Source organism: Dunckerocampus dactyliophorus, chromosome 1 (genome assembly GCF_027744805.1).
Source record: "Dunckerocampus dactyliophorus isolate RoL2022-P2 chromosome 1, RoL_Ddac_1.1, whole genome shotgun sequence".
In the NCBI taxonomy this organism is placed as follows: domain Eukaryota; kingdom Metazoa; phylum Chordata; class Actinopteri; order Syngnathiformes; family Syngnathidae; genus Dunckerocampus; species Dunckerocampus dactyliophorus.
In genome coordinates this window covers 16,424,853-16,450,442 of record NC_072819.1, presented here as the reverse complement: position 1 = coordinate 16,450,442, position 25,590 = coordinate 16,424,853, and the positions used below count along the sequence as shown (strand labels likewise).

The window sequence follows — 25,590 nt, the reverse complement described above, 5'->3', positions numbered from 1 at the left end:
TTACAGTAGACGCCCCTACAACGTAAATAATCCGTTCCGAAAATTTTTATATTATAGGGATTTTATGTTATACGAAGTGTAAAGTACATGTGAATAGCCTAATCCGTTCCAAGATGTTCCCAAACTCACCCCTTTGGCCCTTCAAAATATTCAAAGTCCACCAAATATGGTGGGAAACTATAAGAAAACATTAGCATAAACGTAGTAGAGTAACCTTCCAATATAAAATAAGGTAATAAATAAGATTACTATAAATTAATAAAACTGAAAAACAAAAACAATCCTACCGTTCACGAGATGACTTGATCAGGAGCGCAAGTGGAGGCAGGAAGGAGGAGGAGGACTAGCCTGAGTCGAAACGCGACTCAAAGAGTCTAAGAGTCAGCTGGTCTCACAGACAAATGCACACGTGCTACACGATAATGCTGTGGGCAAAATTTTAATTTGTAACTTAACTTAATTGTTTAAGTTAGTTTCAGGAGGACTACGAAGAGGAAGGAGTTTGAAGGGACTGTCTCTGTCTCTCACAAACTCACGTACGTGCTGTATAACTCAGCCAATGAGATGAGAGCGGAGGCGGTGCCTCGAAAATCAGCCAATGAGAGCGTGATGCGTCAGAAGGCGTCACCAAGTGTTAGTCTGAACTTGCACTGACTTGAGGCATTAATAAAGTTGATTGAAAAAAAAAAGACTTGCACTGACTTGACGCTTTATGTTATATGGAACTTTACATAAATTCTTTATGTTCAGTGGAATTTATGTAAAAGGAGGTTTATGTTATGCGAGGTACTACTGTACTTACATTTACCCAAAGAATTGTAAACTAATCCACATCATTTTAAACATACAGAGGAGCAATTGACTAACAAAATATTAACACACCCTCCTCTTTTATCCCGGCTTACTAAAGATTAAGAAACATTTGCATTTTAGACCTTGCTGTGTAAAACAGGGAGAGGTCCACCCTCGCGGCATCACAGACCTGCGTCCGTATGTTCTGGAAATGCGGGTGAGGAGAGAGGCTGAGCTGCCAACTGATCACCACCTGGTCATGAGTTGGATTAGATGGCGGACAGACTTGGGAGACCCAAATGTGTAGTGAGTGTGTGCTGGGAAAGCTCTGCAAGGATAATGGAGGGTACTTGGGAGTTTGCCCAACCGGCCTACATGCACTTTGTGGACTTAGTAAAGGAATGCAACCGTGCCTCTCGTGGTGTCTTGGGGCTTACTCCGGGAGTATGGGATTGGTGGCTTCCCTGTACAACCAGAGCAGGAGCCTGGTTCACATTGCCAGCAGTAAGTCGAGCCTGTTCCCGGTGAACGTTGGTCTCCGCCAAGACTTCCCTTTGTCACCAATTTTGTTCATAATTGTTATGGACAGAATTTCTAGGCACAGCCAAGGCTTCGAGGGAGTCCAGTCCGGGGGCCTTAGGATCTCATCTCTGCTATTTGCAGACGATGTGGTCCTGATGGCCTCATCGGGATGTGACCTTCAGCGTTTACTGGGGCGGTTTGCATCTGAGTGTGAAGCTTCTGGGATTAGACTCAGCAATCTGACGCCACAGTTCTCAGTCGGAAAAGGGTGGATTTCTCCCTCCGGGTTGGGAATGAGGTCCTACCCCAGGTGTAGGAGTTCAAGTATCTCGTGGTCTTGTTCACGAGTGAGGGAAGGTTGGAGTGTGAGGTCGATGGGCGGGTCGGCGCAGCGTCTGCTGTAATGCGTTCGCTGTACCGGACCGTCGTGGTGAAGAGAGAGCTGAGCCGGAAGGCAAAGCTCTCAATTTACCGATCGATAAATTCCCACCGATATGTTCCCACCCTCAACTATAGTCATGAGCTTTGGGTTGTGACTGAAAGTACGAGATCGCGGATACAAGCGGCTGAAATGAGTTTCCTCCTGAAGGTGGCTGGACTCACCCTAAGAGATAAGGTGAGGAGCTCAGTCATCCGGGAGGGGCTCAGAGTAGAGCCGCTGCGCCTTTACATCGAGAGGAGGTAGTTGAGATGGCTCGGGCATCTAGTCCTCCCGGACACCTCTCTGGTAAAGTGTTCCGGGCATGCCCAGCTGGCAAAGCTAGAACACGTTGGAGGGATTCTCACAGCTGGCCTGGGAACGCCTTGGTGGCCTCCCGGTGGAACTGGAAGAGGTGGTCGGGGACAAGGAAGTCTGGCTTCCCTACTGAGACTGCTGCCCCCGCCACCCGCACACGGAAAAGGGGAAGAAAAATGGATGGATGGATGGATGGATGGATGGAAGCTGAAGAATTATCAAAATAATGTTGAAATTCTTCTCCCCCCCAAAAGTATGCTATGGACATAAGGGTGTAATTTCACAGGAAAATCTTTTGTGAAAAAAAGTTGCATTGTTATGAGAATTTGTTTTCCCTTTTCAGCTTTTCCCGGCTAGGGGTGGCCACAGCAAGTCAATCACACGAGTTGCTGTGGCTTTTGCTTTTACACTGGATGCCCTTGCTGGCTAAGAATTTCACATTTTTATGAGTATAAAGTTATAATATTGTGGTGAAAAAGTCAAGATATTATGAGAAAACATTTGCATGAAAAAGTGTAAATTACGAGAACAAAGTCTAACATGGGGCCGTTAATGTGACCCATGGTTAGCACGTTGGCCAACACAGTAACAGCTTGGAGATCGGGAAGACCTGTGTTCGATTCTCCCCTGGGCATTTCTGTGTGGAGTTTGCATGTTCTCCCCGTGTGCGCGTGGGTTTTCTCCGGGTACTCCGGCTTCCTCCCACATTCCAAAAACATGCAGGTGAGGTTAATTGGAGACTCTAAATTGCCCATAGGTGTGAATTTGAATCTATATGTGCCCTGCGATTGGCTGGCGACCAGTCCAGGGTGTACCCCGCCTGTCGCCCGAAGTCAGCTGGGATAGGCTCCAGCATGCCCCCGCGACCCTAATGAGGAAGAAGCGGTATAGAAAATGGATGGATGGAAGTCTAACATGCTAATAGTCGGAATTTGACCAGAAAAACATTGTTTTTTTGCATAAAGCATTTCATTTTGTTAAGAGTTATGAGGATAAAATTGGGATAAAGTACAAAGGTTACAAGAATAAAGTTGCACTTTTACAAGAAAAAGGCAAAATGTAAAAATAATACTACTAAAAGTTGAGGATAAAGTTGCAATTATTAGAGGAGCAAAGTCCTAATTTTTCCAGGAAAATGTCAAACTCATATTTAAAGCAGGGGTGTCCAAACATTTTCCACCAAGGGCCACATACTGAAAAATTTAAGACTGCAAAGGCCACTTTGATATTTTGTCAACCTACAGATGTAGATATGCTAAGACGTTATATATATTTCAAGAAAAAATTGCATCTCAGCTTTTTGATATAGGTGAAAAAGTGTATTATTAGTACAAACTTCAGTCTTTGCTCTCTTTTTTCCCATTTTTTCTGCAGTTTTTCTAAAATTTTCCAAATATTTCAACTTTCTTCTTTAATAATAATCTTTAATTTTCTTTTAGTTATATTATGACTTTATTCCCATAATATAACTTTGAAAAAAAAATACAACTCTATTTAGTTTTGTTTGTTTCTCATAATTCTTTAATTTAGTATTTCAACTCTATGCTACTAAAATGGCATTATTTTTCATCAGAATATTATGAGTTTATTCTTGTAAAATTATTATTTTTTTCTCGTTAGAATAACACTTTATTTTTTTTATATTTTCACTTTATTCTCACACAATTACAGCAATTTTTCCCCATTTCGTTTTTTTTCCAACTATTTCAACTATCTTCTTGTAAATTTTCTTCATCTTCATCTGTAATGCACATGATGTATCAAAGTGGCCCTCCGCATCCTTCAATTCTTTCTTGTATGCGGCCGTAGATGGAAAAAGTTTGGACACCCCCTATGTAGCCTATTTCTGGTTTACAGTAGTTGCAGTTTCTAACCTCGTTTCCCTAAAAACAGCACCAGCATCACTTGTTATTAAGTGAACCTGTCCTCAGCCATGCTAATTGAAAAGGCACACAGTTTGCATGATTAAAAATGTAGCGTGCACAAACACATGCGCACACACACACCCACACACACACACACACACACACTTGGCTGAAGCTAAGTATGCTGTCAGCAGAGATTACACCACAAGTGCAAAGCATGCGTGAAATGTGCCGCAGACGCCTGAGGCGACCGAGCGAAAGACGTGAACGGACAGCAAGTGAGAGAGAAATAAAGGGAGATGATAAAGCAAGAGCGCGATAAAGAGAGAGAGAGAGAGAGAGAGATGCAGCTTGACCTTTGACCTTGTTCACCTGACCGCAGTGTCCATCATGTCAAATTACGTGATGACACCAACTTGTTACCTCATCACTGTCCACGTCCAAAATCACATTACAAGGATATTGTTGTAATTTAACAAGAAAAAAGCTGCAATGTTGTGAAAATAAAGTTGCAATTTTATGAAAAAGAGGTCCAAATATTACAATAATAAGGTTATAATTTTATAATAAGGTTATAATTTTATCATTAAAAATGCATAATATTACAAAAATAAATGTTATGAATAAAAAAAATAAAATAAAAGTCAGAATGCTACAAGAATAAAGTCCTAATTTTCAGGAAGTACAAATACAAATATTACAAGAGTAAAAAACCTGTAATGTTTTGAGAATACAGTTGGAATTTTACAGAAAAAATGTTAAAAGAAAAAGACGTAATGTTTTACGAGAATAACATAATTTGACACAATAAAAGTCCAAATCGTACAAGAATAACATAACGTGTAATGTAAAAAATGCTGCAATGTTATGATAATAGACATCATTTTCCAGGGGAAATAGTCAAAATGTCAATTATGATTAACATCATAATTGTACAAAAAACCCATAATGTTATGAGAACAAAGTTGCAATTTTATGTGTAAAAGTAGAAATTATATGAGAAAAAAATGTAGAAATTTTACTGAAAAAGTCAAAATATTATAATAACAATATCATACTTTTACTATCATAATTTTACAGGAAAAAAGATTCACTGTTACGATATTACGATAATGAGATACTCATCTTACAAGAAACGTGCTATAGTGAAGTCACAATTTCATGAGAAAAAGACAAAATACAGTCGCCCCTTCCAATATTGTAATTCAATTATCACTCCCTCGCTAGATGCATGTACGGTAGTATTCTGGTCACTAGGCAGCAGTAAAGACACAAAACACTGAGACATTGCCTTGCATACCTTAACACTGCATGAAATCATGAAGTCAGCCATGGCATGTCCGGCATGATAGAGTGAAAAAAAGTTCTCCTCCCATTATGTGTGGAAGTGGTAAGTTTTTTAAAATTTGAGGCTAACTGGTTAGTTCACTAGCTTGCGAGCTAGCGCCCGTCTCTGGCCCTGCAGCATAAGAGTTGCGCAACGTGTTGTAAACAATAATAATGGATTCGATTTTAAATAGCGCTTTTCAAGGCACCCAAAGTGCTTCACAATGAAGTGAACCCATCATTCATTCACTCCTCAGTCACACACTGGTGGTGGGAATCTACATCTGTATCCACAGCTGCCATGGGGTAGTCTGACGGAAAAGTGGCTGTCAATTCGGCCTCTCCGATCACCACCAAACATTCATTCACATTCATACACGAGTGTGGACAGCACTGGAGGCCCTAGGTAGGATAAGCAGCATAGAAAACGGACGGATGGCATATTACAATGGAAGCAAGTAGCCTGCAAGCTAACAAGCAAACAAATTACAAAAAGTATTGATTTAATGTAAGATTTAAACACACAACACCATCTTGTCCAGTCTATTTAATGTGTGCTGGAAATTTACCGTGACGGTCTTGATGCGTCCACTGCCTCGGGTGCAGGTCCAGCCTGAGCGGTTGAAAAGGAGGCTGCAGACCTCGCCCTCCATGCAGGGTGTCATCTCACACCACTGACGACTCCGTACGATTCGAGCTAAGAGGGTGGAAGAATACAGTGGTAAGAGACAGAGTCTCCGATAGAAAAATCTATTTGTTTATCTATTTTATTACCTCCACCAAGCTCACAGCTTTTCACATAGTGTTTCTTTGTTTGTTATATTTGGTTAGTCAACAATATTATGCAAAAACAAAAAAACTGAGCTCAAACACAATCTTGTCAGATTTTTCTTTCCCTAGGAAATCTAAACAGGATTAATCTGTTCCTGCCTGAAACTGTTGCCATATCAATTCTAAAAAAAATACCCTTTACATAACATTTTAACATTCTGAACTGTCATAGAAGTGTAAAAGTAACTTCACCACAGTTTACAGTAAAATGTCCAAACAATAAAACACTCAAGTCTTCACTTTAATGATGTTGTGCATATGTGTCAAATTCATTTGGCCCACACTGCAATTTCATCTGGCCCGTGGAACTGTTTGGAAAATAGGATTTAGTTGCTACGACAGGTACTGGCAGGTCAAGCGGTTTACGGCTCTGGCCGTCCCCGAGGCAAAAACTCGAAAACAAATATCATTCAACTTGAATATAAATGTTATGAAGTTTCTTTTTACAGGAGTACACTTTCACAAACGATGTTTACTTTCGAAAAGCAGTAAACTTTGTTTGCTGCCTCAATGTTGGTGTAAGCTATTTTATACGAGACCCTTATTTTGTTAACACAATTAAACAGGATATCTTATTTTGAAGGCCAGAAGTATGTTGTGTGAGTTGAAAATGTCCCGTGACTGTTGGTAACAGATGGACTGTGCAAATGATCTTGCCTATCTGTAGCTCCCGTCCTTTATTTACACTGAACTTCCATTTCAGCTAGCATCCTGAAACCTGCAGTTACATTAGCATTAGACAGACATAATTTATTGTTTGACTTCCCTGATTCTGATTGCTTAGAGGAAGTCTGACGTAGCACATCAAAGACAAGGTACTCTGTTATTTCTACACAATGAATGTGTGAACATTAATCATGTTAATCATGCACCCTCCTTTGCATGATATCATTGCGTTGCAAATGTCGCACCGAACTGACCACTCTTTTGAATCTGAATGTTAGTCCCGGTTCCCATCGTTGCTCGAGACTCGATACCCAGCCCTACTGCTGACCTCGACTCAAGATGTTGTAGACCGGTCGAAGAAATACTTCGAAGACTTCCTCAATCCCATGTCTTCCAATGAGGAAGCAGTGCCTGGGGACTTCATGGTAGGCTCTCCTATCTCTGATATGAGATAAAGAAGCTCCCCAGTGGCAGGGCCCCGAGGGTCGATGAGTTCTGTCCAGAGTTTCTTAAGGCTCTAGATGCTGTGGAGAGTGTCTTGGTTGATACGACTCTGCAGCATCGCATGGACATCAGGTGCGGTGCCTCTGGACTGGCAGATTGGGGTGGTGGTCCCCCTTTTTAAGAAGGGGGACAGGAGATTGTGTTTCAACTATCATGAGATCACGCTCCTCAGCCTTCCTGGTAAAGTCTATTCAGGGATTCTGGAGAGGAGGATCAGGAGGAGCAGTGTGGTTTTCGTCCTGGTCGTGGAACTGTGGACCAACTTGACACTCTCGGCAGGGTCCTTTAGGGTGCATAGGAGTTTGTCCAGTCCACATGTGTGTGTCAGAACTCGGTCTGCATTGCCAACAATAAGTCAGACGTATTGCAGGCAGGGCCGCCCTTTGTCACAGATTCTGCTCATTGCTTTTATGGACACAATTTGTAGGCGCAGCCAGGACAGTGAGGGGAGCCGATGTGGTGGGTGCAGGACTGGGTCTCTGCCTTTTGCAGATGATATGGCGTCTTTATTAGGCTGCTGTCTTTATTAGGCTGTGATCTTCAAGTCTGACTGGACTGGTTTGTAGCCGAGAGTGGAGCGTCTTGGATGAGAATCAGCACCTCCAAATCCAAGTGCATGATTCTCGCCTGGAAAAGTGTGGAGTGCCATCTCCAGATCGGTGATAGGAACCTGCCCCAAGTTGAGGTGTTTAAGTACCCCGGAGTCTTGTTCACGAGTGAGGGAAGGCTGGAACGCAAGATCGACAGGCGGGTTGGTGTGGCGCCTGCAGTGATGCAGACTGCATCGGTCACAAGAAATCAATCACATATAACATATGTCATATAGCCGCAGCAGTCTCCCTCTCCCCTTTACTGGCTCATCCAATCAGCAGTCAGGATACATTCACAACCTCAGGGACTACCGGAAAGTAGAAATTTCAAGCAGAAATTAATGGACATGACCAGAGATATTTTTAAAAATGTACATTTCCCCCACTGTGAAGTAAAAAAAAAAGTACATCCGCACGAGTAGAGTTTGAAAAAAATCCACATAAAACGCATTCACCCACTGTCATGCGCATTCTGCGCCCCGTGTGGGAAACCAGGATAAAAGGTATGTGGGCCACTTACTTATCTATTTGTCAGTGCTATTGTGACATTTTGTCAAAATCTGACCATACTCACTACAATTTTTTCAGCCTGGATTATTGGGGCACGTCCTGTCATGTTTGCAACATCAATCTGTGTGTGTGCACTGATGATGCGTATACGTGCGACATTCACCAATGTTGGTTAAAAGGACAGGAAGGTTTAAAAAAGGTTTTTTATACTACCAATATGCAAAAATAAACAATTTTGAAAATATAAGGTTAAATAATGAGAAAGATGCAAAGTTTGGGCTGGTTGAGGGTTGGTAGGGGGGTAGGGTTGAGCGTTGGATGTTTTTCTGTTTGGCCCCCAACCTAAAGTCGGCTTTCAGTCTTGGCCCCCTGTGCAACTGTGTTTCATGCCCCTGATGTAGTGCAAAGGTGAGTTGTGCCGCTATCACAAGAACAATTAGTAAATAAGACCCCAAAAATCAAAGAAAAAGCAAAAAGGTGTTAATAATTAGCAACAATTTCTGATCATACATTATGGACATTTGTCATCTGAACACCTATTTAAATTCGCTAGTAAATCTTTTGTTAAATGGAGATAAGAGATGCTCAGCAGCACTAAATAAATGACTATTAAAGAGACATCCAAACAGACAATCCACAGTCAGCACAAGACTGATTATTTGTTTCTGCTGAACCTGGCATGAACTTTTTTACAAACATTTCCACGTGTGTCATGGTGAAAGCAGCAGATTAGAAACAAGGCGCAATGGAAAGCTGACATTCCAGCTATCAGTCCACCGCAGACGTCGAGGTTCGCCATCATCTCTCCAGCGACTGTCTGTGTACGACATTGAATCCGCCTGTGGTCCGCCACGATAAGCGCTGATTGTTCTTTACACAGTGTGCTAAAGCGACACGCTAAAGGTTATCAGCTCTCTTAGGACCTGCTCAGGGCCAACTTTACTGTCATCTCACCTGCCCACCTGTAGAACAAGGTCACAAACACTGGCAGCTCCCGGCTATAGTAAACCTCCTGATGTACTTTTTGCTAACTTTATTTACCTCTGCATGCGCTTTAAAAAGTTGGAAAAAGTTGAACAAGAATGAACACGGTGAGTGCATGAACACTGGCGAACTGATATGTGGCATGTTCGAAAGTAGGGACGAAGAAGGGGAATACGAACGACTTGCATGAGCACCTCAAACGCAACCATCCTGTCAACAACTACCGCTAGAGTTGCAGCGGAACCTTCACCCGACAGTCAAGGCTGAGGTATTTTGCAAGTAAATATAAACAAAACAGCAAAAACTGGTTCACACTCACAGACAGTGTCATTCGCTACTTTGACGCTTAAAGGGCTATCCCTTTAAGCATCAAAGTCGCAAAATTGTGACAAATCAACGTTGCTGAATTTAACAAGCCATTTCTGCAAATATGGTGGCTCAAGTAGTTAACACTTTACACAAGGAGATGGCGGACATCTTTGAGCAACATTTGTGGGCGTATTTCTATGCAAAGTTTAGAAGTTTATAGACTTTGAACCGTCGTCTTTGTGCGGCAGCGAGTCGGCTCGCCATGACAGTCCACACGCAGCATACTTGAGTCGATGCTTTGCTTCATAGTGTTGTAGTGGTGGCAGGAGGGGACGTGGTGGGTTGTCCATGTCCACCGTAAATGGTGAGGGGGGTAGCGGGAATGTAAAAAAAACGCAGACGTGGTAGTATCCGCGGGAGACTCCTCGGCAGAAACTGCACTGCTAATAGATGGATATGACCTGAGAATACAATGACCTGGATGAATGAGAATATTCACAGGCATAATTGATAGATTGATACTTTATATCTATCTATATAATAATAGAGGTAATAATAGCGGTGGAGGCAGTGTTCAAGATCCCGCTGTAAATGACGATGATGATGGCTGGGTTTGCTTGAGAGATGAGGAAGTTTGTCACAAGTGGATCAGACATTTTGATGAGCTATTGACGAGCCAGTATCGTGGAGACAGGGATCTGACAAATTCTGAGCCTGGTGATGTCATAATATGCAAATTAGATGAGTGTATTGAGTCCCATTGCAAACTTTGGGTCATACTGATGATTTTTCTCATTTACAGTATGACTTTATCTGTAATGATTATCAAGCTATAACTTTTTGAAATAGTAATGTCAAAACTGAAAAAAATAAAGGGTTAAGCCTTCCTGTTAAGGAATAATACCCAATGTTCATTATTTATTCAAGTGCAATTTTCTCTACAGAGACTTGATACTCCATTTCAATGGAGTGTTTTTTCCTTAATAGAGACAGAGAGACAGGGTCTATTTCTTTGTGTTTTTGGCTATGGCTATTTTGTGATGCAAATTTTGCTAAAAGAGAGTCCATTTTATTTTCATTGGGTTTTTTTGGCCTTTTTTGTTTAATTTATTATGTAGTTTAATTTATTTTATTTAAAAGCTCTTGACATTCCAATTATAATGTTAAATACTCTTTAAAAATTCAAGTTTATTGTTTTTGATACGATGTACTTGCATTATTATGCCATATAATTAATGAAAAAATGTTCTCAAAAAATGTTGTGAATAATATCGATTATCTGCAATAATTTGTAGGACAATTATCATCCAGCAAAATTTGTTATCCTGACAGGCCTAATGTGGCCTGATAAAGTAAAAAAAAAAAAGCTTGTATACTCGTATTATGAAGTTTTACATTTCAGAAGTACAGTCATCTCTCATTTATCGCAGTTATTTGTTTCAAGACTTGGCTGTGATAAGTGAATTTCTGCACAGTAGGATTCCTTCTTTATAAATGAAATAATTTCATAGTTTGAGCATAGAAAACCTGTTTACGATCTTCTAAATAGGGTTTTTAACATTATTACAGTCCTCTAGACATTAAATAACACCCATAATATAATATAATATAATATAATATAATATAATATAATATAATATAATATAATATAAAATAATATAATACAGTCAGTAGGGGTGTCTTGGAGTAGTCGACTCGTTTCAGAGGAGTCTGATTCGACTATCAATGCTGCCGATCATACAAAAATTTGATCACAATTGTACCATTATGACTCCAAGGGGGTACCCACGCCTGCTGCTGATCATACATTTTTACACAGAACGTCTTTGTTTTTGTTACAAATAGCCTATTTTGATACAAATTCAGCCTCATTTGTGTTAAGCCTAGGTCAGAACCAGACAGACGATTTTCTGGCCGTGTGATTTTTGGTGTTCCCAAATCATTGCACATGTGGCGCACGACACACAGCAAGTGCGACGTATGAAAAAATTGACATTTTACCCATACCTGACACCAGCAAAATGTCGGAAAGACACACGTTGGCCATACCGACGACACACAAAGAAGTACCGAGTGTGTAAGTTTCTCTTGCAAACTGAAAAAGCGTAAACGCCCGTAGAGTTTGTTTGACATGACAAAGCCGATATGCGGCCAGTCTACGGCTCGAAAATCAACACGTCACAAGCGCGCCCTCCGTGCATTTCTTGCCATTTTTGCATGTAGACAGGCGATAGGAGCCCATACGACCAGTTGTGACCTAGGCTTTAATAAAGAATTGAAAATGATGTGTGTTTAACAGAAGGTCTGTACTTACTCAAGGTGGCGACACATAGACACAGCGAAGCCCAGCATCTCTTCCAGGTTAGCAGTATTGCAGTTATTATTTAGTTATTAATTATTTTGCTCATATCGGGTCTGTTTTCTCGACTGGCTCGACAAAAGCGTTTGGATATTGGCTTTTGGATATTGGATTTCGTAGTGCCAACGTTTTTATCGCCAATCTTCGACCAGTCCCTGAGATCTACAGAATGTTAAAGTCTACACAAACCACCAAGCCAGGCAGGAGTGCTGGCAAGTGGCGTCGAGGATGTGAACAAAGGCGAAGAAGGCGCAGAAGAATACAAGCTAAGGTCAAGCTAACAACGCACAGGCTCTCCTAAGTGAGCATTTTCTTTGCTAATGTGGGCTGTTTAGAGAATGAAATGGACAAGTTACAACTCTACGTCACCCACAGTAAGAGACTTCTGAACAGCAATGTCATAATTTTCACAGATATGACTAAACAGCCAGACAATGCTATTGAGCTAGCATCTATATGAACTGCTTTCCGTATCACTAAATACATAAAGGTACTGCTGTTGCACACCTGCCACATTTATTTGTTTCTGAGTGTTTCAGCCTTTTTCAGGTGAAAAAAGTTTCAAATGAGATCTGTTTATTTGTAGGGATTGCCAGTATATAAAAAACAGTATTCGACTAATAGTCGACTATGGACAAAATGTAACGAAACAGATTCGATAAAATTATCGTGAGTTACGGCTGCAACAGTATTATTATTATTGTTGTGCCTGTTGTGAGATAATTTAATCCTGCAATAAAAGTCTGTTGTTCCTGCGAGCAATTACTAGTGACACCTTGTGACCAATGTAGAATACGACAAAAATGTAGAGAAAACAGGAAAGCGTTTTTTTGCATACAGCCATCTAGTGGTGTTTTATAGATATTGCCAATGTAAACACAAAATTAAACACAAACTGACTCACATATACAGCACTAGAAGAAGAATAAATCCATCAAAATACAGGTCATCTCATCAGACCTGACTTAAGACCTAAGACCTAAGACTTAAGACCGTTTAGTTGGACACTAAACATTTTCGCAGAGCAAAAACTCTGTGACCTTCCTTCCCTCTAACTTCTCCACTATACGCCACTGTGAGTTCTCATTTTCACACATCAGAGTGCAAATTTATCAGGCAGTTGCACATGTAGTTTGGAGTTCAGAAAAAAACCCTCCAATTGCAGGTTACAGGCAACGTAAAAAAAAAGGGCTGAGTTGGCAAAGCGAGTGCTGACTAACAATGGAGTACTACTGACTCACTGCCACTGAGTGGCGGAGGTCAGATTAAATTAATGTGTCTTCAAGCAACTGCCGCTGTGTGATGACCTTGTTACTTCCACTGTGCCAAAGCAAGACATTTGGAAGCTGTGAAGCACTAGACAAGTTTAGTGGTGCTTTTATATGAACAAAATGGTAGTGCACCTAAAGAGGTAGATGGTGATAGAAAGATTGATCCAATCTCAACTAGAAAAGCACTCGAAGAACGCAGACCTCCGCCAAGCGCCATAGTTCCCCTCACATTTATTTTATGTACATAGTTAAAGTCCTTGACCATGAAAACATACCATTGGATTCATAATGATATCAATATTAATTCAGTAGTTATTCAAAAAAACACTAATTTCTGTAATGGTGGTTTTCTTCTGGATCTAGCTCCATAGCTTTTGAAGATACAACAAATCCGCTGGCACACTCAAGATTCCACAGTTTCTTGGTGTTTGTTGCATGTTTGTAGCTTCGTAGCTTCATTTCTTCCTATGATTAAAATTCCAAAGGTCCCTTCTTTTTTCATATTCTGGATTATAGTATTCGGAATTATTCCATTATCTGGATCAGTCTTTGTCCATTTTTTGTGGAGTTATATGCACAAATGCTGAAAATGGTCCTATCTCACAATGTTCAAGAATCCTTTAAAAAATTCCTGGACCCAGACGGTGATCCGGATCACCCCCAAAATTTGTATCAGTTCTTCCATACCTCATTTCCCACAACTCCTAAAAATTTCATCAAAATCCATTCAGAACTTTTGACATTATTTTGAACACAAACAAACAAACAAACAAACAAATAAACAAACAAACAGATAAACCACCAAAAACATAACCTCCTTGGCACCTAAAGTCAGTAGTGTTCCCTCGCTACATCGCGGGTCATCTTTCGCGGAGTCACTCTTTTGCTGATTTTTTTCAAGTGCAATTTTGCAGTTTTTTTAACAGCGTATGAACGCGCATTGTGTTCTGTGTCCTTGTGGTGTATGAGAGTGATCCATCGGTGCTCTGTTTCATGGGTCTGTTATTGCAGTTACTACCGCTACCAGTAGAGTTGAAGACGTGTCCAGACTATCATCTCAGCAGAGCTACGACAATCCTGACTGGCTAAGGGAGAACCCACCCACTGTGTTCTGCGTTCTGTAGAACTGGCTGTAGACCATTTCCTTCGTGCAGGACTGCCTATTTCCTGTTGTATGATCATAAATGCTGAATGAAGGCAGGAGTTACACGGCAGCAGGACACCTGGAATATTGTAAATTAATCTTTGATTCATGGAGGACAAGGACGAGGAATATGTTTAAACAAGGATACAAAAACGCTACAGCCTAACAGCGTGGACAAGCTACGATCAGAGGAGTTAGTCACTTAATTTCTTGTGTCCAATCTCATAAGTTGATCATTCAAATTCAAACAAAATGTTAACTTTGAGAGTGTTTAAACAAGAGAGAAATGTGATCAAATGTTATTGCCTGTCTGAGAAAAGTGTATAAAGTGTATGATGAGAGGTTTTACAGCCTTAAAGCATATATAATAATTGTACAAAAATATAGTTGGCTACTTCGCAGATTTCACGTATTGCGGGCTATTTTACGAACCTATCCCACGCAATAAATGAGGGAACACTATACAGCCCTCTCACATTTCAGCAAACATTTTTAGAACAGTACATCTTTTCAAAGGAAAATTCTATTAAAAAGTACTTTTGAATATAATTTAGAGTAGTCAGTGTACAGCTTGTATAGCACAGGGTTTCCGCTACATGTAATTGATCGTGGTGGTGCGCTACTACAAAATAAAAACCGCCACACCTTAAAAATTTGTTGTTTTTTTTTAACTTGAAAAACAATTTTATTTAATATATTGTATGAACGTACATACATATATATAGCTTATTATTTACGCATATATTGACCACAATTACTTTGAAAACAATTTAAAATATGATAAAAATGTTTCACTGTACTGTATTTTGATAAGCATGCACCAGAATTGCCTGTCTGCCTTGACCAGTGACCAGATACGTGTTGTGTTGACTTTTACTTTGTTTCTTATTATCGGGAGAATGAACAATAGCCCGCAAAATGTGTAGTCAATTGGCAACTTGTCACACGCTAAGCCTATCTATGCCAGCGTGTGTGATCGCTCACGTTTCAATCTCAATCCACTTTCTGGCATTTTTGTTTACACGCCTGGCTGGATGCATCTAGCTAGCTCAGAGCTACATGTTGCTATTACGTTCATGGGATACATCAATCATCGAATATCATCACAACTTACTTTTTGAAAGTGTCACTGAACCATCTTGCTCTCTAATAGCTTGTCTTCAAAACACTAGTTGTATGTCGAACTTGTGCAACAAAGACACGTCAGGTGTACAGCTGTGGACAGTGACGCTATCACGGGGGTCTCCAACAGGTAGCTCGTAAATAGCAGTAGCTCATCAGCTGATGTTGAGTAATTCACCAAAGAAAATTTGCTTCACCTCTTAGTATTTTCAAAAGGGTTCTATTCAAACATGACACCTGTATTTAATTACAAATGAGCACACATTGAGTGGAGATGTGCTTTGTAAATAAAGTGCCATTTAAATGTTGGCAGTGCTCTCAGCAACTTTGCCATTAAATTAACAGTTTTGCAATGTTCTCGGTTATGTTCTGCTAGTTGTTTAAAAAAGTTAAATAAGTAAGTTAATAAATAAATAAGCCATTTCAAAATTGCTTTTTGTCATTTTTTAAAAATTGCTATTTGTCTTTTTTTGTTGTTGTTGTTGCAGACGCAGCAGCGGCCCAACACAGCGGAGGCCCTCCCATGCAGCCCAGCAGTAAACATTTACTGTCCACTGGAAATAAATCATTACAAAGCCATTATTTTCTAAATATCCTGCAATATCTTGCAATGTCTTTCAAGTGAATAGCAAGATTCATGTGTCTTGCCAAAAGTCAAGCAGGGTGGTGGTAGCATCATGCTTGTCTGTATATATACAGTGGGGGAAATAATAATTTCATCCTGTAGTGACCTAGCCAGTCTCTAGACCTTAATCCTATAGAAAATCAGTGAAGGCAGCTGAATCTTCAATTTGACAAGCAACAGCCTCGAAAACATCCAGAGAGTGTCGATAAAGAATAATGGACCAAAATCTGGCATGTTGCGCATATTTGGCAACGCCCTAGTAAGACTCTAGCATCACCATGTGCCTCACTTGTTCCAAAAGTTTGGTTTTGGGTTGGTTTGGTTTAGTTTATTTGAACATGAAGGTTACAATGGAATACATCTCATGAATCATTCTTTTCACAGTTCCACATGTCCAAAAGGAGTAGGAAGAAGCAAAGCTTATTTAATCCTACCCCCCATCCATTCTACATCTAGTACAGTACATGTTGTTCACTTCCTGCATTCCATGTCGTGTTTTCTGTGATAGTCAGGATAATACATAATATATATATATATATACATACATACATTAATAATAATAATAATAATAATAATAATAATAATAATAATAATAATAATAATAATAATAATAATAATAATAATAATAATAAATAATAAATAAAAATGTTCAAAATAAATATGAATAAAGAACAGAACTTTTTTTTTATAAACAAATAAATAAATAAATAACAAACCTGACAGAAAATCATTGTGATGATCAAGACTCTTCTGCCTTGTATTTAGCAAACATCAACTGCTTGTAATGCTTTTTGAATTTGCTCATCTCTGTACATTGTTTGAGTTCCTTACTCAATCCGTTCCATAATTTAATTCCACACACGGAAATGCTGCGGGTTTTCAGCGTTGTTCTCGCGTATAAATGTTTTAAGTTTAATTTTCCTCTAAGACCATATTTCTCCTCTCTGATTGAGAAATACTGTTTGAGGTTTTTGGGTAACGAGTTGTTATTAACTTTATACATTATTCTAGCGGTTTGTAAGTTTACTAAATCTGCAAAGTTAACATAGATTGTAAACTATGATTAATAATTCCAAACTTTCCATTTTTTACAATCCCATACATACAGCAGTGTATCATGATACATTTACAATGTACAGGCTCACAGAACACCACACAAAATAAGTTGGATCAGTCCCAGCGAAGATGCAAGCTAGTTTGCTCTTTGAACAGTGAGCTCTGTTAAACCACCTTGCATTGTATGACCGTATGTCAAGCGCGGATTGAGGAGGAGTGGACCCACTTCAAAACTATAATTGCCAGGTGTCTGTGTCTATGTCAACGTTGAGTGCCAGGGACCATGTTGTACATAGATCGCCTGATACAGAACGGTATGAAAGAATGGCTGTATATAATTTGGAAATATTGCCCCTGGAATATGGGTTGAGTATAGAGTCTGGCAGAGTTGTAGATGAAATACTAGGAAAACCAGGAAAGTGCTTCCAGGCAAAGTCCCTAACCTGGAGGTATATAAAAAACTTTTTTGTGAAGCCCAAAATCGTGGGTCAACTGGTTACAGGACACAAACATTCCGTTGATGTACAGGTCACCAAGCGACCGAATCCCAACATTTTCCCAGACCAAAAAGGCCACATCGCTGACAGAAGGAGCAAACAAAGGGTTCAAATGGATAGGGGAAAAGAGAGGTATAGTGTAAAGTCCAAATTGCCGTTTAAATTTAGCCCAAATTTTCAGAAAGTTTTTAACGATTATAACATCAGAGTAAGCTAAGGATGATGTTGTCGGAGAGAAACACATAAGGGACCTTAAGGGAGAAAAGCTGCAAGACGCCTTCTCCATCTGGAGCCACGGTGGTGGCTGGTCACTGGTGTGGCACCAGTGCAACATGTGTACTGCGAATGTTTACGGTCCAGTAATAAAAGAAAAAATTTGGTAGCGATAATCCATCTGAGTCTCTGCAAGACTGTAAAATGTTTTTCCAAATTCTGGGAGTCTTTTTGTTCCAAATAAACTTTAACAGCAGTCAATGTCGCGAAAAAAAAAGTTTTGGGATGAACATAGGTATACATTGAAAAAGATACAAACATTTTGGGAGTAGATTCATTTTAATGCAATTAATCCTGCCAGCGAGCGACACGGGGAGAAGAGACCAGCGCATAAAATCCTCGTTCATCCTACGTAAGAGGGGCAAAATGTTGCAGTCTTCTAAGTCCAAACTTTTTCTCGTGACACAGTGCCTAAGTATGTCAAGTTATCCATAGAAATTTGAAATGATAGGTTCGAATGACGATATGTTGTGGCTGCAGCATTAACAGGCATGATTTCGCTCTTTTGCAAGTTTAGTTTATAACCTGATATTTTCCCAAACTCGTCCAGTAAATCATCACTAGATGAATGGATCTGTCTGGATCAGACATAAACAATAAAAGGTCATCCGCATACAATGACAGCTTATACATCTGTCCTCCTCTTAAAATACCAAGCATCTGACTGGACCTAATGGCCACAGCCAGTGGTTCAATGGCAATATCGAACAATCAGGGGGAAAGTGGGCAGCCCTGACGGGTCCCACGACAAAGAAGTATTCTGAACAGTCACTATTTTTATGAACTATGTATGGCAAGAGGGGATGTATACAGAATGTTGATCCATGATATAAACTTGCTACCAAAATCAACATTTTTTATGTAAAAATGACATAATTCCATTCCACTCGATCGAACGCCCTCTCTGCATCCATTGAAATGACCACTTCCGGAGTGGGGGATGGCGAAGTGCAGTACAGTATATTCAGAAGGCATCTAACATGATGAAAGGATTGTCTGTCCCTAATAAACCCAGTTTGGTTAGGCAAAATAATAGAGGGCAAAATGAATTCCAGGCAGCCCACAAGAATCATAGCCAGGAGCTTTACATCTGTACAGAGCAAAGAGATAGGGTGATAGTTACCACAGGAAAGGGGAAGCTTGCCTTTTTTAAATCAATGATATGGTAGTCTGCTGTAGAGTAGGGGGAAGGATACCGGTCTGTAAGGCTTCGTTGTACATGTTCAATAAGAGTGGAGACAGTTTGTCAACAAACCAATTGTAAAATTCAACTGGGAATCCATCAGGGCCCGGACGCCTCCCACACTGCATTAAAAACAGGGCATATTTTAATTCTTAATGGGTCAGAAGTTCATCTAGCCAGGTCAATGAGTGGGATTTCCAGCGACCCGAAGAAAGTGTGGTATTGTGACTCATTGCACATATTCCACTCTCAGAGAGATACAAGGCTTTGTGAAAGCTCTTAAATTGGTTATTTATAGTTACTGGGTCAACGGATATCCCACCTCCAGTGTCTATTTGTGTAATATGCATGGATGAAGAGTGTTGCCGAATTTGGTGCGAAAGCAATTTACCAGGTTTGCCACCTGATTCATAAAATTTTGAACGCGTTCTAAGTAATACCGCTGCCGCCTTGTCAGATGGCATGACATCAAATTCTGCTTTCTTAATAAGCAGTTCTTTCAGGAGGCCAGCGTCAGGTGAAATTGCACATTTATCCTGCAATTCAGCAATACAGGAGACCTTTCCTTTCACCAGACACCCTTCTCTGATATGCAGCATAAGAAATCATCTGCCCACGAAGACAAGCCTTGCACGCCTCCCAGATCACAGACGGCGACACCTCCGTAGTCAATACTGTTATTGATAGAAGGTACCAAATCTGACTCACTCAATAACAGAGAGCTGAAGTGACAAGGAGACCTAGACAATGGCCTGCCGTAGAGGGACAAGTCGACGACAACTGGTGCAAGATCTGAAATAACTATTGGGCCGTAAGAGCATGAACAGATGGAAGGTAGGAGAATATCTTACAGAAAAATTTTCCTCCGCTTATGTGGGTCGCAGGGGCAGCAATCTCAGTAGAGAAGCCCAGACTTCCCAGTCCCCGGTCACCTCCTCCAACTTCACCAAGAGGACACCAAGGTGTTCCCAGGCCAGCTGTGAGACATAATCCCGCCAGCGTGTCCTAGGTCTGCTAGGTCTGTTCAAAGCAGGCCCGCTTGCCTGAATACCGCAGCTAGGAATAATGGAATAGGACTCCAGTTCTATTTTCTGGCATGCCCAGGCTTTCAACCTGCCCAGAACACCTCATCAGGGAGGCGTCTGAGAGGAATCCGGCAACCTCAACTGGCTCCTCTCGATGTGAAGGAGCAGCGGCTCTACTCTGAGCCCCTCCCGGATAACTGAACTCCTCACCCTATCTCTTAGGGTGAGTCCAGCCACCTTAAGGAGGAAACTCATTTCAGCCGCTTGTATCCGCAATCTCGTTCTTTCAGTCGCGACCCAAAGCTCATGACCATAGGTGAGGGTGGGAACATAGATCGACCGGTAATTGAGAGCTTTGCCTTCCGGCTCCGCTCTCTCTTCACCACGACGGTCCGGTACAGCGACCACATTACAGCAGACTCTGCGCCGATCCGCCTGTGGACCTCACTCATGAACAATACCCCGAGATACTTGAACTGAATCTGGGGCAGGATCTCATTCCCAACACAGAGGCAGCAATTCACCATTTTCCAACTAAGAACCGTGGCCTCGGATTTGGAGGTGCTGAGTTTCATCCCAGAAGCTTCACATTCAGATGCAAATCTCCCCAGTAAACGCTGAAGTCACAGGCCGATGAGGCCACAGGACCACATCCTAGAAATTTTGTCAATGAAAATCTAAACAGAATGTGTTACAAAGGGCAGCATTGGCGGAGGCAAACGTTCACCGGGAACAGGCTCGACTTACTACTGGCAATGTGAACCAGGCTCCTGCTCCGGTTGTACAAGGACCGAATGGCACGTTGTAGCGTGCCACCAATCCCGCACTCCCGGATCACCCCTCATAGGACACCGCGAGGGACACGGTCAAATGTTTTTCCAAGTCCACAAAGCACATGTACACCGGTTGGGCAAACCCCCAAGTATCCTCCAGTATCTTCACAAGGGTGTAGAGCTGGTCCAGTGTTCCGCGACCGAGACGAAAACCACATTGCACCTCCTGTAGCCGAGGTTCGACTAAGGGTCGTACCTTTCTCTCCAGCACCCTGGAATAAACTTTCTCAGGGAGGCTGAGGAGTGTGATCCCCCTATAGTTGGAACACACCCTCCGGTCACCCTTCTTGAAAAGGGGGACCATCACCCCGGTCTGCCAATCCAGAGGTACTGTTCCCGGCTTCCACGCAATGTTGAAGAGATGTCAATTAAAATGTTGCTATTTATAACAATGCCTGTGTGGTTAATAAAGGTTTTAAGATGGTGATGGTTTCACCCTGGATCTTATTTTCATTAGACTGTTTTATTGTTTTACGTTGGTTAACTTGTTTTTACACTTGTATGACAGTTAAAAATGTTTTTTAAAAGTTTTTTATGTCTGTACTTTTAATATAGGTTTTATGATAACCACTGGAACAGATTATTTCACTTCACATCACTTCCTAAGGGAACAATAAGTTTGGATGAAATCATATTCAAACTTAGAGAATCTACTTAAGTCCCTCACCAAATCTGACTCTCTCTTTGTTTAGCGTTAGCATTACATGTTATGGTATTTTCTTCTCTGTACTTGCAGAAACCGTTTTGGGAGTGAACTAGTTGGACCAGTAATTGACGTAGAAGAAACAATAAATGAAACAAAGAGTAATATAGTAATATTGCATTTTAGATTAATTGTAATTACAATAGATAATAATGAGCACCAGCAGGAACGTAAGAGCAGCATTCAAGCAAAGGGAGCCTCTCTTAAAAAAAAAACAAACCCTCTTGGATCTCGCACTGTTGGGCTTAAGTGGTGTTGTGCACGTGCCATTAAACGTGAACAGGATGGTAAGGGAGATTAAAAGTATTAGTCCACTTCTCTTACATTAAGCCGCCAGCTGTTGCTAAAAAAAAAACAGTCCCCACGGTGATACTTTAAGAAAGTAAGACTTCCTGTTCATTACAGCATCCGAGAGTAGACATGACCTCTTCCTAGAAGACAACACTGAGGAACATTCCTCCTGCTTCTTTAATAATAAGGCCTGTGAGTATTTAAAGGTGGAACATCTTTAAATGATTTAAAATGAGCCTTGGAATGAGAGATTAGCAGTGTAACACCTGCAGGCTGGAAGCTACATCTTGTCTAATCCCTCACTTCCTTCACTGAGCTGGCAGGAGAAATGTTGGAAAGATATTGTGAAATGTGATAGTTCATATGGTACATATACAGTCTGTTGTCCTTGATTGATCCGTTCCAAAAGGTTCAACAAAAATTTAAACACACAAAAACCAAGAACATTTGTCCCATTACCGTAATCCGTTCCAGCCAACTGAAAAATGTTCATTCTAGTTGTACATGCAGAAAACAATGCAAAACTATTCTTAATTACAAATGAAATGGAAAAATGAGCATTTAAAATACTTTTTACGTTTTGACTTCTCATAATGATGTCCTCCGAAACAGTATCTTCCGCTGTTTTGTTCACACCTGGATGTTCCACACCTGAAACAACTTCAAAACATCTGTGATGGTTTGTGTTCGTGTGATCGCTGCTACCTTGATTTCTTCTTTCTTCTTAAGCATAAAAATGACTGTATTGTTGATGCGGTCTTTCCGTACATCTCTGCATTATTGGCCACACAGACTGCATCTTCTTACTTTGCAATGATTGAATTCAATAGTGTTGTCACCTTCTATTTCAAATTCACTCAAAAACTTTTTTAGCCCCATAGCGTCTTATTCAGCAGTCACACTCAAACATGCACAGACAGTCAGTCGCCAATGCCGAGGGTCCATTGCTCGGGCGCTCGATTCGAGTGATACAGTAAAGGCAGACTATTTTGTGTAAATTTCTCATTTCAGTTTGAATGTGAATTTTGCGTACACAAAACCAAAACATATTACAACCGCTGAGTACGACAACCAAGGTTCCACTGGACATGCTACAGCAGAGCTGCCAATTTGTGAGAAAACCTTGGAGCCTTTATGGCGTGCGGAGCAAATGGTTGGCCCAGTTGGTCTTACAACCACACACCCAATACTCACTGTGAGTTCAGTGCTTTTCAAAGAGCTGCCTTCATTTAAGCAAGCTAAAGTGCCTGAATAAGTGTTTCCCATTACATGCATTATCTGCATTTTTTTTTACCTCTTTTTATATGTTTAGGAAACACAAAATAGAGATACATACAGTAGGTGTTCATTTCTCACATAAGGATTGTGGACGATGGGCAAAATTCCAAAAAAGTGCAGTTTTCCTTTAACACCACAGTGGTGTGAAAAAGTGTTTGCCCCGTTTCTGGTTTCTTATTTTTTTGCACACTTAAATGTTTGAGATCATCAAAACAATTTAAATATTAGTCAATGACAACACAACTGAACACAAAATGCAGTTTTTAAATGAAACTTTTTATTATTAAGGGAGAAAAATTAAAACCTACATGGCCCTTTGTGAAAAAGTGATTGCCCCCTAAACCCAATAACTGGTTGGGTCACCCTTAGCAGCAACAACTGCAACCAAGAGTTTGCGATAACTTGCAATGAGTCTCTTACAGAGCTGTGGAGGAATTTTGGTCCATCCTTCACATCACAAGCTCTCTGACTTGTCAAGTCTGTACAGGTCCTTCCTTACAGTCTAGTCCCTCACACATCCCATCAAAGGCCTCCCATTTAGCCTTTGCCACCACAATCTTCTCCCTATGTCTCGTATTTTCTGTACTCCTGCCTACTTTCCTCATCTCTCTTGCTATCCCAAATTTATTGGCTAGACTTTTTCGAGCCATACATTCTGGGACCTCTTTGTACCACCAACTAGTCTCATTATCATATTTCCTCTGTCTAAATGACACCTAGCACCACCTGCCTGTTTATTTGATCACTTTTGCTGTGTTCTGGCAGATCCTCACTACCACCAAGAGCCTGTCTCAAGATCTTCCTGAAGTCATCACAGCAGCTCTCGTTCCTCGATTTCTACCATTTGGTCCTGAGTTCTGTCCTTTTTCTTTTCCTCTTTTGCACAAGAGTCAACCTACGTATGATCATTCTATGCTGTGCAGTGATGCTCTCCTCTGTCAATACTTTATAATCATCAATTTCTTTCAGGTTTCATCTTGGGCACAAAATACAGTCTACCTGTGTGCGTCTGCCTCCACTCTTACAGTGCTGTGTTGCTCTTTCTTCTGGAAATTTAGAGGTATGGTGGACATGGGTGGGTATGTCTCTCACCCAGTCGGCGGTCAAGTTGGGGGTGTGGTTTGTATCCCAGGTTTGGGCCGCAAGTGTTAGCACTTTAAGGAAATGTTCCATCATTGGAAAGTGTAGCTGTGAGCAGCTGGAAATTAAAGTTCTGCATGAGACACAACCCTGCTCCAACAGTTCTGGCAGAGCGACCCGGCTTCGTGGTTACAGCATGCCGAGGTACTCTTCCACTTAAGGGGGGATCACAACAGACAGGTTCCTGTCTTGCCTTTCAACGTACACGCGGTGGTACCCTTGCTTCAGTTAAAGCGCTGCAGGAAATTTTGGGCATGATTAATTTTTAGAACCGTTTCTTTCCTTGCGCGGCCCACTTCCTGCAACCTATTTACGCGAGTCCAGGCTTTACAGCCTGGACTTCGCTCACCCCATCGCCACGGCGCCGGTGGCTTTGGCGACTGACGTGAATGATGTGACTGTGGGGACGGTAATCGAGCAGCAGATGGCGGGTTTTTGGTGTTGATTTTTTTGTGTTTTAGTGGTTTTGACCAGGAGTAACTGTATCTTGCGTGCATTTTGATCATAAGCCACTGGCCTTTGGAATGTCCAAGGTGACGAAGCCGTGGTCGGCCCACCAACAGTGCCACTTCGCAGCCATTTGAGAATACATACAACGATTCAGATGCCTGCGACGCGATGATAAAACGGTTATCGATGCATCCCGATGTATCTTTTTTGTGATCAATAGTTTGTTTGGATTTTGACGGGAAGGAACCCGGGTGGAAGGAGATCCAGGAGGTGGTGAAGAGCTCAGCTCAAGCAAGGGAGCGCAAGAAAGACCAGGCTGTGCTGTGGCTGGACCTGACAAATGCCTATGGAGCCATACCCCACAAGCTGGTGGAAGAGGCACTGAACCAGCACCACATTCCGAAGAAGTTCAGAGACCTTATCCTGGACTACTATGCCAACGTCAGCCTTAGAGTCTCCTCCAGATCAACAACCTCCGAATGGCACAAGCACTCGCCATGAACATGCTGGTGAAGTCCGCAGAAGTTCAGTGTAGGGGGCCACTCACTAAGTCCAAAGTCCAGCAACCCATCCAAGCCTTTATAGACGACCTGACGGTGACAACTACCGTATTTTCACGACCATAAGGCATACTTAAAAGTCTTACATTTTCTCCAAAATGGAGCCACTCTCAAAAAGGAGTGTGAAGAAAAAGATGAAATTATT

At 41.1% G+C, this 25,590-nt stretch overlaps 1 protein-coding gene across 2 annotated transcripts in view; it reads right to left on the bottom strand.

Annotated features, from left to right (window-relative positions):
- tafa5l (TAFA chemokine like family member 5, like) overlaps positions 1-25,590 on the bottom strand; it is a 106,130-nt gene that overhangs the window by 22,697 nt on the left and 57,843 nt on the right. For both annotated transcript variants that reach the window (XM_054785508.1, XM_054785517.1), the window contains one exon: positions 5,811-5,938. In XM_054785508.1, coding sequence (XP_054641483.1) covers positions 5,811-5,938 — 128 coding nt within the window. The remainder of the gene's footprint in view (positions 1-5,810; positions 5,939-25,590) is intronic.